The sequence below is a fragment of the Diadema setosum genome, chromosome 10 (genome assembly GCF_964275005.1).
Source record: "Diadema setosum chromosome 10, eeDiaSeto1, whole genome shotgun sequence".
Lineage (NCBI taxonomy): Eukaryota > Metazoa > Echinodermata > Echinoidea > Diadematoida > Diadematidae > Diadema > Diadema setosum.
Genome location: NC_092694.1, coordinates 28,647,639 through 28,661,241, shown reverse-complemented (window position 1 = coordinate 28,661,241; position 13,603 = coordinate 28,647,639). Strand labels below are relative to the sequence as shown.

The following is a 13,603-nucleotide window of genomic DNA, read 5'->3' as shown; positions in this document are numbered from 1 at the left end:
TAGTAGTGCCCTCTGTCAAATCGTGTATCTAATACTTTGTATCTTGTAGAAAAGTTAATGTTTGTATGTGGGTGAGGAAAGATAAAGCTGTAGTTTCTCAGTGACCAGTCAGGGAGACTACCTATTTTGAGGGAAGATTGAAATCCCCCCAAAGAGGGAACATTGAACCGCGAGCAGATGTTACGTAACGGAGCGACGCGATATGGTCAGAGCGAACCGTTACAGATGTTCTTTTTCCAGTCGCTATGAGAATAATTCACCGAGAGGGAGAGAGAGAAACACATGTACACACACGCGAGCGTACACACACGGAGGGTCATCCGCATCGAGTTGGAGGACGGATCGTTGTGTGTAGCTATTTTTAGCGCTTCTCTCTCTCCCCCTCTCTCCTCCATCGTTCTGTTGCTGCGTACCCGTGATCAGTGATGATGCTGATAAGCAAAATCCCAAATCACTTACCTTTCGTGACCCCCATGGCAGAAAAAACAAAACAGCAAGTGAATTGACCATGCATATCGACATTGTGTGTTGTTTGAAGGCGGAGCATGGTCGTGCAGACCTATGTTTTGATCGAAGTTAGAGCTCGAGGAAGAGACATGCAAGTTTGAAGAACAACAAAAACCTTCACAAGACAAGACTAATAGTGAGAGGTAATTATCATCTATTAACTCTATTTCAATTTCAACTATTTTAGTTAAAAGCATATGTGATTGTGACGTGTTGATCAAACATTTCTAGAGACAAAGTGAGGGTGGATGTCGCAATATAGTTCCCTGGTTCATTACCGTGATAGTGTACGTGTGATGTTGCGATGATCTAGATGAGGTAACCTTGTGGTTGCATGAGGCTTGTAACTTTTAACACAGTGAGCATGATCGCAAGAGAGCAAGAAAGTATGAGGACACTGATGGTCATGTAGCAAAAGAAAGAACCCTGGAGCTTCGGCGGTACGCAGTTGACGTTCGACGGCTGTGCGAGAGCTCCAGCGTCATGCAACCTATTAGAACACCTACGGTGGCGGTGCCTTCCGTCTCTTGCTCTTTTCATTCGGACATTCCACAGAAATACGGGCAAACCAGGAGTTTAGGGGACCGGACTATCAAGTATAATACCAGTTCTCACCCACTCTTGATCATTTGACGAAAAAATAACTGAATTGTTGATAGAAATATCGGCAAAAACATGACAGGCTATATACCACAATTCCCATAGACGTTGAAGCTCAGCGGTAACAGCGCTCACGTACGCACGGTTCATGCATAGCGCATTGCAGACACACACACAGTCCGTCCCTGTGTTTCGTTGAATAATCGCTGCAAAATAAGAACGCCTTGAAAGAAACTATTACACGGAGATTCAAAAAATACACTTTGGATTCGCGTTTTCATCCTTCAATTACAAATTTTCCTCACTATATGTGAATATTGATTTTTGGAGGAGATAAACTTTATTTATTCATCTTTCATTGGGTGAAATTTCGATATCAACATTAAATGAGGATTTTTTAAGGTGAATTTTTAAAGACATGCATGTCAAAACGATGCAGTGATAGCCATTGACTTTGTACGCGTCGAGCTTCGGCCGGAGACTGCGGAAAGGTCATGAATAATTCATTAAGTCCAACTTTCCCGATTATTCGCGAATATCTCCATTCCCTAAAAATCGGCTGTCTCCCTGACTGGTGACAAAAACAAAAAAATGATTATTGGTCGTTTAAAACAAACACCTATGGGGATTTATTTTTACTGTGGGTTTGTTTGTTTGTTTGTTTTTGTTGGATTATCACCTTTGCCCATGTACCCATGTCCCCCCCCCCCCCCAACTGGGATATTCATTATTCTACATCAAACATATATTCATGTGAACACATAATACATCATAATATTTCAAATAAAATACTTTGAAAAACAGACCATGAAATATCGTGACTCAGACAATCATAATACACATCAAGAAAACAGGTGTCTAAACAGACGCCATTTTTTTTTTCTGAAACACTTGCAACTTATGATTATTTCTTGCATGTTTTTGGTGTCTCTTTAGGACCAACAGACCTGAGCGTCAAGAAGATGACGTCGAAAACGCAACTGAGCCAGACGGAAGTGGCAAACATCCGGCAGCTCATCACCAGCTACCGGGAGTCGGCTGCCTTCCTCTACCGCTCCGCCGACGAGCTTGAACAAATGCTGCTGCAACTCAACTGATGACCGGCGCGTGGGGGAGGGGCCCCCGAGTCACGTGTATAAAAAGAAAACAACAACAACAACATCAACAACAATCATCTCCTTAGCACACAATTTGAAATAATTGGTTCCTTTTTTATTGTTTTGTTTCTTTGTTTGTTTAAATGTCCAGAGGACCACGATTTTTTTTTTTTTTTTTTTAATAACCACGTGGTCTTTGAAGAGCGTACCGCTGCAAGGTTGTTGTAGCTTTGGAGGGCACAGTGCTGCAAGCATTTGCTCAGTGCGTCGGTCGGCAACTAAAAAGGGGCCAAGGTGGAACCATTCATGGCATTGTCAATCACAGCTCGCACTGATGCACCTTCTTCTCTGAAAGCCCTGACATGACATCTGGCGTCACTTCTGCATTCTGTTCAGAGAAGTCAATGGGCTTCTTCGTAGTCTTGTTGTATATCGAGAGGGTTAGTGCAACTCAAGAGAGTTGTGTGTGCTCTGAGATGTCACGAATGTCCGTGTCCTGTCGTCCCTTTTCCACCGCGACCAACGAGATTTCACTACGGGCTGCAAAGACAGCGCGACGGAAATCCCTTCGGTTTTGTTCGGAGGATGACGACTTCTCGCGATCTGTTTCGGAGACCTCACGAACCTGCTTCGGGAGAGGACATTCGGCTGCGACCCAAACCTATGGTTAGCTCTGGAGTTCTCCTTTTTTCCTGATGGGAAAAAAGGAATTATCAAACGATGCTCACGTGCTATAGGTCTACGTCGACAAGACGTCGCCCATGGCGACAAATAGCCCCAGCAAAACCGATGTTGAACAGTTTGGTTATTCACCCATATGTATGGAAACAAACAAACAGACAAATAGACAAACATACAATGTACGTGCGTTAAATGATACATACATAAATGCATACATACATGTACACACGAACATCCATACAGTTATTCATTCATGCATGCACTAGTTTACATACGTACATACATACATACATACATACATACATACATACATACATCATGCACACATACGCACATACATACAAAAATACACAGAAGCAAACGGGCAAGCAAAAAAGCAAACAGAATCGAACCAATACCGAGTGTGCTGGGAGGGAATGCCAAGTTGTGTTTGGATGAGTTAAGAGGACGACCGACAACCGAATCCTGTCGATAATAATATGGAAATGCTCCGAGGCCCTTTTCAAGAAATTCAGAACACTTTCATTATGATGTCGAGGAAACCACTGTATGATTTCCAAATTATTCTACTCTTGAATCGCGAATGAAACCGTTTGCAGACCAAAATGTGAGCGTTTGTTCTTTCCAATTTCTTTTTTTTTCTTCTTTTTTGTTTTTTATATCTTACAGTAGTACCCATACTCAGTCGTACCTTAATTGTCATGCTATGGTTAAGTTGCAAAAGTTATGATAACTTGGCAGCATATTGTTTGGGTGTAGAGTGTGCCCACATCGTATGAAGGTTGTAGTTTCACAGATTGGTTGGCGGAAAATATGTTATACGAACTTGTATGAGTCTTTTTTTTTTATGGCAAACGGGTAGTTGTTTGAGATTGCTTGTCGACTTCTCTGTATATTTGTCTAAACACGAAGATGTCGCTATGTTCACGTTTACAGTGCAATTTAAGTTTCGTTTTACGTTTTCGTTTACTCCACAAAACTTTATTTTTCTTCGTCTGATCATGCTGTTGTTTCATAGTCGGAAAGGTCGTTATCTATCCATCGCAAAGGCGCATGGGAATCGCGAGGCCGCATTTTGCTTTCGATGTATTATTGGTGGTGTAAGACTTTGAAGATACACCAGACATGGTGTTCGCATTTTTATTTTTGTCCACCAGAGCAATGTTGCATCTATGGATCTGCACCTGTTTCCATGTAAGGCAACCACATGTAGTAATCTATCCGTTGGTGACTAGGTGTAACATCAAAATTCAACTTTAAGATTTATGGAATCATTCAACATTTCGGGGGGGGGGGTGTTGTTATAAGCAGCGAGGTTTGATACTCTTGAAGGTTTCCAAGTTTTGCCAATTTCTGTCCCCTTAATGTTCCTTTTTCTTTTATTGCTTTCTTATTTCTATGGAATAGAGGTGAAAAAGCGCAACTACCAGCAGTCCTGTATATCTGATTTACTTGCGACGGATAACGCCTAGCCCCTCACTCATAAATGTTTTTTTTTTTTTTTTTTGTCTCTTGTGTACATGGCGGTACCAGTGGAATATTCACAAGTGATGAGTGAAACGCTTTGCTCCTTTTAAGGTGAACCCGTAAAGCCAAGGTTAGAGGCATTCTTGTTTTGTTGGGGGTTTTTTGTGGAAAAAAAATGGAGAAAGAATCACACTTGATCGATAACACACCTGATTGTTTTCTAATACTACGAGTTTGCACCGCAAGGCACAGGTTTCAAACTCATTTCTAATCTATTCACCTACTCTGCCTCATTCTTTCCTTTGTGGATTTGCGCCTTCGGGCGAAATTTTAGCGGTCTTGTGAAGCTACACTGCACGAGTCGATATTATTGTTTGCGCTCTTATTTTATGCTACCTTAGTTGACGGTAGACGGAAATATCAAAGCAGGAATCGTTTCCTAGGTCCATGATGATGGTTAGTAACAAAAAAAAAAAAAGCAAGGAAAATCAAAAGGCAGGCGGATCTGAACAGCAATTCTTTCATACATGTCTACTTTTAAGTTCAATCAATAATTCATAATGCCTGGTTCGAGTTCTGTTGTATTTGTTGTTGTTGATTTCTAAACAACATGTTTATGAATGAATACGTATATGGATATGGTATCATTTTGTGTATTTGAATTGTAAATATTGTCTCCTTTTTTTTCTTTCTGTCTTACCTTCGGGGTTTCACACAGAGGTTTTTTATACGTCTTCTTCTTTCATAATCCAGACAAGGTTCGTTTGTACTGGCGTGTGCTCTGCGAAAGATGTGCAATATTATCTTTGTTCTTATCTCATAGTCTCAATTTTAAGGAAACAAATGAGGAGAAAGCAAAGACACAACCAAAGCCAAGGTACAGTGCTGTTTCATTGTCCGATGCAAGTCGGCAGGTTGGCTCTGATCATACGCTTTTGTAGCGAATCTGATAACATCAAGACATTTCTTGTGATTGGACACACTTGAAATGTCCATCACAGTTGATGTGGCTGTAAGACAGACTAATAACACGTGACAATTAATACTTGTGTAATCGCCATGTTTACTTCGACGCGACGGTGCCCGTGTGCTATAGCTATATCGCGAGTTTAGATAGAAGGGCGACATGCTAATACACAAACAACCGAAACAACCCCAAAACGACCTCAGACATCTTTCAAGCAGACAATGAATCAAGATAGTAATGGCGCGAAGTCGCAGTCTGTTTGACGATAGATGCAATGTTGAAATTGCGAGTTTTTATTTGTTTGTTTGTTCGTGCTTTTTTAAAAATAATTTTCTCAGAATAACAGTACTTGAAGCGAGTTCATTTGTCTCTAAAGTATGGAGGAATGGATTATTCTTTATTAACGAGAGTACTATTACAGAACACGACCCGGGTGTGGTAGCAATCAAGATGGGGTGAGGGGGAGGGGACGATCTTAATCTACTTTTAATCTTTAAAGATTACTGGCAGCGATACAGTTTACAAAGGGTTCTAGGTTCTACTTCAGTTGGAACACCGTGTTCATTAGTTTTATGTTCGTCATGATCATTATGGAGGCTTGGGCCAAACTGTTGGTTATGGGATGGAGGCAGTATTAATGTCTTGGCCTCTCCAAGAGATATGATTGCATGACAATGACGAAAATAAAAACAAAAATAGTTTTATATCAATCTTTCCATGAAAGAGCATAAATTATTTTGTTTTACTTGTTTTTATCTTTTTGTCTATGATATAAAGCACAGAAATTGTCAAATGGACACGACGTTGCACGGTTTACTTGCCTTAAGTGTGAGATTTGACTTCGTTATGACAATTTATCGCATTGTATTATTCAAGAGTTGCGATCATAATAGACAGTAATGTGTAGAATTGATCACATAAGAGTTAATTGAGTCACGTTTTGTTTGTGATGATTATTTGTGCGTTTTATCTTACCTCACTGTACCTCTCACATGGTTATTTAATATGCCCAAGGCATTTCATTTTTCTGTTTATATTATTACTATCATGATCATAATTATTTTACAGACAAGCATAAAGGTGGTTAAACGTCATTTTCTAGTTGTCTTAGGTCTGATTCTCAAATGAGATCGAAGTCAGTGTTGCCACATGTTTGAGAAATTCTCAATGTTGATCTTGGTTCTTGATATTGCATATACTCAGACAAGACTTTAATGTGGAATGCTGATCGCATCGCTATGATGTCCAGAAAAAAAAAATAGACAACACAAAAACAACACGGCAACAGAGATGATTATGAATTGAAGAGAAAGATACAAATAACCAGATAATCGCTGTAACTTTCGAGCTCTCTATAGCGTTACTGCTTTGGGATTTTCACCAAGTTAGCCTTCTTCTTCCAGGCTTGTTAACATGCTGTTTTATTTGACATTGTTTAAATTGTTTAATGTAGCGGTTGTTTATTCAGGATATTGAAAGATTGTATAAAAAGGACTCGTGTCAAGACTATCCCTGGACGGACATAAAGCTATGTAATTTAACCCTTTTTGTGCCAGGGACAGTGTGTACAACACTATGATGTTTTCTTTTGTGCCAAGCGGCACTCAAAGCACATAAAGGGTTAAATCGGAATCCAAGATTATCTTATGATATTCGCCTTTGTCCAAGACGTTGTGTTTTGTTTAGTGTATTATGTTTCATTATTGCTACTATTTGACGTCTATTTGTGGCGCATGTTTATTCAGGAAGTCGGAACTTTGTACAGCAGCGTCAACAAAAAGTTTCATGAAACGTAAGATTTGTGCCACTACTTCTCCTGAATAGACCTACAGCAATCTACTTTTAACTCAGGTTACCGGTTTACCAACATTGATGCTAAATCAAACGCGTAGCTTGCCCTGTTGCATGTGCTCATACATCCTGTTTTGTAGGCGATTTATTTGTGACCTGTCTGTGTTATTTAAAATCTACAGTATAGTATATTATTCCCTTGCCCTTATTTATTTCCTCTTTAAAAGCGTAGACCTTTCCGTTTGCCCGAGAAAGTGTTGGGAGATGCATCAGTGCAATATTTTTTGTTCAACTCTACGTTTGCTGAAATGCGATACTATAATTTGTTATTTGCGTTTGTCACAGATTTGGACATTGACAGTGCAGTTTTTGTTTGCGTTTGTATCTGTGTTGTTTCATTTTGAGTGTGTACATTTGTACGTACACAAGGTTTTATGTACCTATTTTTTTTTCATTTACTCAAGAATCTAGAGATTTACATCAAATGATCTGTTTTCTACCATAGGATTTGACCAGGCCCTTGTGTATATCTGCGTGGATGTGGTATATTTCTATATATACATGAGCATAAAAAGATATAAATCTTTGAATTACCTTCGTAGTTTAGTATCAGTTGAGTTGTTTAAGTTTACGAATAGAAGTGCAAATGAGTTGCGTGTTTCAATCAGAGTTTATGCGGAATGGACTTCAAGCTACATTGAGCATCTCATACACAACAGGGTGTCTTCACAATGCTTTCGCGTTGCTTTGTTGTATTTGTTTACTTATTTGAGAGCAGAGTATTTATGTCATCCAAATGGAAATCATTTTGAAGAAGGTAAATTTAGGTGGAACGGGGAAAAATAAAGTCAAACTGTATACATGTTTGTCAACGCATGAATTAGACTGTTCAATTATCTATGCTTACTCTAAATCCATCATGACTTTGATAGCGGTAGCGCTTAACACACAGTGTGTCCAGTTGTGATAAAAATGGCTCGGGCAGTGGCAACAGTACCACTCACATGTTTCTCCGTAGGAAGGCTCGCGATTCACACGAGACAATGATCATATTCACCCGTTCACTCCTCAACAAGTTAAGGTGACTACCCAAGCTTTTCATACAAACTTTGGCATCACAACTAGAAAAGCATGTTGCATATATTTATGGTGTCTATACAAAGGTGGTGGTGGTGGTGGGGGGGGGGGGGAAGACATTTTCTGACAGGGCTATTGCCAGGTGTCACTAAATACATGTACAAGCAAACATACGTATACTCCGCGACAGTGAAAAAAAGGATTTGGATCGAACGGAAAAAGTTTCAGCTCGAACTCGCGGCTTTCGACCAATTAATCCGTTGCCTCAGATGTGTTGTAATTTCAAATACATGTATTGTTAACATACAGTATAACAGACCGCTCTCCCGTTGCAAATAGGTTATGTTTGTTTGTTTGATTTTTTTTTAACAGTTTGCTGGTGTTAAATATTTTGAAATGTGCCATTGCGCATTATTTGAACAGACCACCTGCGCATGCTAAAAATGGCATGTGATCATATTTGCAATTGTCTGTAACAAAAATAAAGAGACAAAGGGAGTCACTTTTGTTGTTTTTTTATTTTTTGATTGAATATCATTGATTAGAACCCGATGAACGTGTAAAAAAAATGGTGAATTGTAATAACATATCTGCGTTTTGTTACAGCGTTTTGATTCCAGTCGTTACTCATCTTTCAGAAAACAAGGTAGTTATAAAACTTGTGTATTTTATGTTCAAATGGACGTACATTTGATGTGTCAACTTTTTGGTTTCTTTACCTTTCGTCAAGTCACTGTGGGTTGTCGATGAAATGGATTCTTTCATTATTTTTCCATGCACTTAAATGTTCAAACATTGTCGTAGAAAAACAAAAACAGATGGATTTAAAGCTTGCCTTGGCTTGAATAGTTTATACATTTATTACTTGTGTAGATTTATAAAATGAACACAATGAGAAAGAAATGTTGTTTACTTACTATTTATATGTGATCTACTTGTACTGAAGAGAAGACGATTTTTCATAGATTTATATCTCGTTCGAGTTTTAGCGTGTCACCTTTGGCGCGTTTTTAGATATTTTCAAATGTTAGGAACTTTCTTAAACTTGGTGGCTCCACTTTGGAGCGTTTTTGTCAAACTTATTTATTTTGCACTTTGTCATTAATAGACGAAATACACAAAATATTGCACAAAAGCAAGGTATGCGTTCCCACTTTGTCTTCATTTACGTCTGTCGGTCTGTATAGATAGTTGATGATTTTATGGTATCAAAAGTTGAATGCCATTTTTTTTTAAGGTCTGGCTGCGATGATTCCCCCAACGTACAACAGTAACCAAGTTATACTAAAAACTTTCATCGGCTGGGGATGACAATAAGTTCAAATGTTTAAGCTTCTACCAACCTTTAATTGTAGTGGACAAGCTTTCGTCCTACTCCTGAGGACTTCCTCAAGCCTAGCACAGTGAAGTGTTGTCTTGCTGCCGTCGCCGGTCTTTGTTGACCACTGGACCATAGATGGGTGAGAGGGTGTAGCCAGAGTCTCTATTGAGATGGATTAATCCTTCTGATCCAAAGTGATTCCTTTACTTTTCTTTTTAACCAGTTGCTTTCAAAGTCAATGATAAGAGCCTCACCCCATCCAATGTTGTGTCCTGTATTGTAAGCGTGTTCAGCTATCGCCGAGTGTGATGGGTTGTTTAGCCTCAGTGCCCTTTTGTGTTCCCTAAGTCTCTCATTCAAAGTTCTGCTAGTTTCTCCGATGTAACAACCATGGTAATTAAAGGTTGGTAGAAGCTTAAACATTTGAATTTATAGGAACCAAGTTGTTCACTTTTTTTTTTATTACGATGGACAAAAGTAGTAGTTTGTAAAACCAGCAAACAATCAAACAAACAACTAAATACAATTAATCCAAGAATCGACTTTCCCAGTTCAGATTTGAAACAATAACTAATGTTAAATACAGAATTGTCTACAATGCTCACGAAATCGCAGTGCTATGTATGAGAATACATGATCATGATACACTATGTTTTATACATATAATTTTATGAAAACTTTCCATTGATTTATTTTTAGTGACGAATTTTCGGGGGCCTCTCCATTCTTCAAAATTTTGATTAACAAATACAGTGTACTGAATTGTCGAAAGCATAGAGGATCTACTCTCTGATTGTTAATCAAAGCCTCGAAGATGGATGGATGTTGATGTTCGTGTTGATTTGTATACTGGTCATTGCTGGGTATAGCGTTCGTAGTGTCAGAAGTGAAAGTAGTCGAGAACAGCCACATCAGTCATTATGATCGACGGTGAAGGATTACTGAGTATGATTACAATATATATAGTATGATATATGATATATATATATATGTATATTCATAATATATATATATATATATATATATATATATATATATATATATATATATACATATATGTATAATATATACATATATATATATGTATATATATATATATATACATGTATAATATATACATATATATGTATATATATATATATATATATATATATATATATATATATATATATATATATATATAGGATGACATGTATCGGGTACATCATAAAATTAATCCAAATGGGGTATACATTAGTACTGCATGGTCAGATGGTCGGTGATTGGTGATTGTTCATAATGCAATTACGTGACTAGTGTAGGGAGGGTCAAACACATTATGAATTTAATATGTAACGTATTATATTTTTAATCTCTTGGAAAAAAATATAACCAAGTGTTTTGATACACTCTTCAAAAGGCAATATCTTTATGATGCTTTATCAAATAAATTATGATACCTGTCATTTTGAGCATGTTCTGCACAACTTTAATTACAACATCAATATTAAGGTCATGTTACACTGTACAAGATTGGCCATTGGCATGAATTCATTATGAATCCGTCTATAGGAGATGACCTTTTATATACATGGTCGTGCGGTGAATAACACATGTATTGTCATGCAGCATCATCGCGATCACCTTCCCAACGCGTGTGTGCTACTTTTGTAGCAATTATGTAAAACGTTTATCATTGTACGCTGAGACGCGGCGGTTTGCAGCCGCAAACAATATTATGACACGTAATATTATGCACAATCTACAACTTTGAGACGCTGCAAATATGGCTACCACCGAAAATAAAGTCGAAGGTATACGTTTTTTTCAAAGCACTTATGACATATAATAAATGTTATACATGATGATGTAATACTATTTTCTTGACGGGATCAGCCAACATGTTTTGACCACAGGGCTCGAAAAGTTACTTTGGGAAGGCAAAAATCATCTCTCTCGGCTTCGTCTCGAGCCTCAACGATCCATCTAAGAATAATCATTTTCCCTCCAACGTCGGCCGGAGGTCGTGTCTCCTGAAAGACTACGAAAATGAAGATTTTCGTCTGACATGTTTTGCCTATATGTAGCAGCATAAGACAACTCATATCTCACATCTTGAAGCAGCTGTCTCTTCCATCTCATGTTATAGGCCTACTGAAGTCTTAGAGACAGAGAGAGAGAGAGAGAGAGAGAGAGAGAGAGAGAGAGAGAGAGATAGAGAGGGGGAGGGGGAGGGGGGGGGGAGAGGGGAGAAAGAGAAAGTGGGAGATGGTGAGATAGAGACTATAGAGGGAGAGAAGGGAGGGAGAGAGGGGTGGAAGAGATGACGAAAGGGTTTTAGATCTATCTATACTTCATGCGAGGGGGAAAATGAAAACACAGAGAACCCTACGTGAGATCAAAATGTAATTATAGGGCTTCAGGTTTCAAGTACATAAGGGATGAAAAAAGAAAAGAAAGTTATCCAAAGCTTATAAGATCATGTTTTACATAGTTTTGCCTTTATTTATTCCTTGTGCAATGTGCAATCAGAAAAGCAAAACAATTTCTCATTACGGGGGAAAAAAAAAACCAGATATGATTTTGAACAGCTGCGATGTCGTCGCAATTTCCATTGGGAGGGTATCTACATAAATATTTTCTGTTGCATCCAAATGTGTAAAATATGCGAGAGTGGTTCAATTGGCAAAGCATCGTCGAAACCAATGAGATAATGTTGACTCACAACATACGTCGTCAAATTACACGTTTTAATCAACCAAAGACAACAATCCCTGTAGCTGCATCAGGGTTTTTGATGTAACGACATTATAGGGACCATGAAGAGTAAGTGTTCATTTTCGTAAGGCTCAGTTCACACAAACTATGTGTTCGTAAACCATAGGTAGGGAATGCTTTTTTTTTTTTTTGACAAACGATAGACCTATAATACACAGACGAAATACACACACAATTGTGACCGTGCATCACAAAGCGAACAAAAAGTCGCACACACTGATTTTGTGTGAGGACTGAAAATAGGTGAAATGGGTCAAATCAGCCAATCCCGACTTTTTCATATTTTCTGAAAGAGCAAGTCTTCTTCTACATCATGCTAAAATTTGGGATCATTAAACGGGCAGGAAAATGTGCCTTTTTAGCAGTTTATCTCAAACATTTTTTTTTTTTTTTGGGGGGGGGGGGTAGAATAGTGTGATTAGGTGTGTCCTTATAGTCCCCTTTTCATTTCTTAAGAACCTTGCACATACTCTTCACTTTCAAGTTTAATAACTTTTGAAAGGATGATGCTACTGCTTTCAAAGTTGGCATAAATTACGAACAGAATGCTCAATTGACAGCATGCTCAATTTCAGTTTAATATGATAATCCCTTCATTGTTGTTACTCCAGTGGTTTTCATCCTTTTTTTGTCCCATTCATGGCACAGCAAGCACGGCTTGGTAAAGATTAAGCACTTGAATAGACCCTGTACTTCAGAGCCTCCTTTCTCAGTTCACACTTTTCCTGAGTGTGTGCTTTCTTTCCAATATTTAGATAGGTTAGAGGAGTCCATTTGATTTGAGTTATACATCATTTTAAAGCTTAAAGCCTGCTCTTTCAGAATATACTCTTATAACTAAAATTGCATGTCTGGCGACTTTTTGTTTGTTTTGTGATGCAGTGTCACAATTAATGTCTAGGCTGTGAAGTGTATGTCATCAGTTGGTACTATGCTTCGAATAATCAAATAAAATATTACCGATTTCGCGGCTGAAAGCCACCAAGGTCCCAAGCTTATAATCTGGTCTATCATTCAATATTGTATCATTGTCGTATTATCCTGTTGCTTGTAAATGGTAAAGGTGCATTACCTGCCTCTGCAAGACTGAGATACTTGATAAGGCTCTGTTCTTTTCTTTTTTTTTTTTTTTTTTGGACGGGGGGGGGGGGGTCATCAAGTTTTACATAATACGCAAAATATAATACTTTGCAACACAAACAACAGCACAACAGACCGATGAAGAAGAACATAGTCCACTTTGAGCTGACAAACAAGTTACAGTCAATTCACCCGAATTCACCCAGATCGGAAACATTATGTACACCGACACAAAAATCGTAAATATTGTGATCGTCA

General features: G+C 38.2%; 1 protein-coding gene across 1 annotated transcript in view; it reads left to right on the top strand.

The window, feature by feature from the left end:
* Positions 1-2,215, top strand: part of LOC140233700 (nucleolar protein 4-like) — a 65,162-nt gene extending 62,947 nt beyond the window's left edge. Inside the window, exon 8 of the mRNA XM_072313799.1 lies at positions 2,044-2,215. Coding sequence (XP_072169900.1) covers positions 2,044-2,204 — 161 coding nt within the window. The 3' untranslated portion in view covers positions 2,205-2,215. The remainder of the gene's footprint in view (positions 1-2,043) is intronic.
* The last annotated feature ends 11,388 nt before the right edge of the window (positions 2,216-13,603 follow it).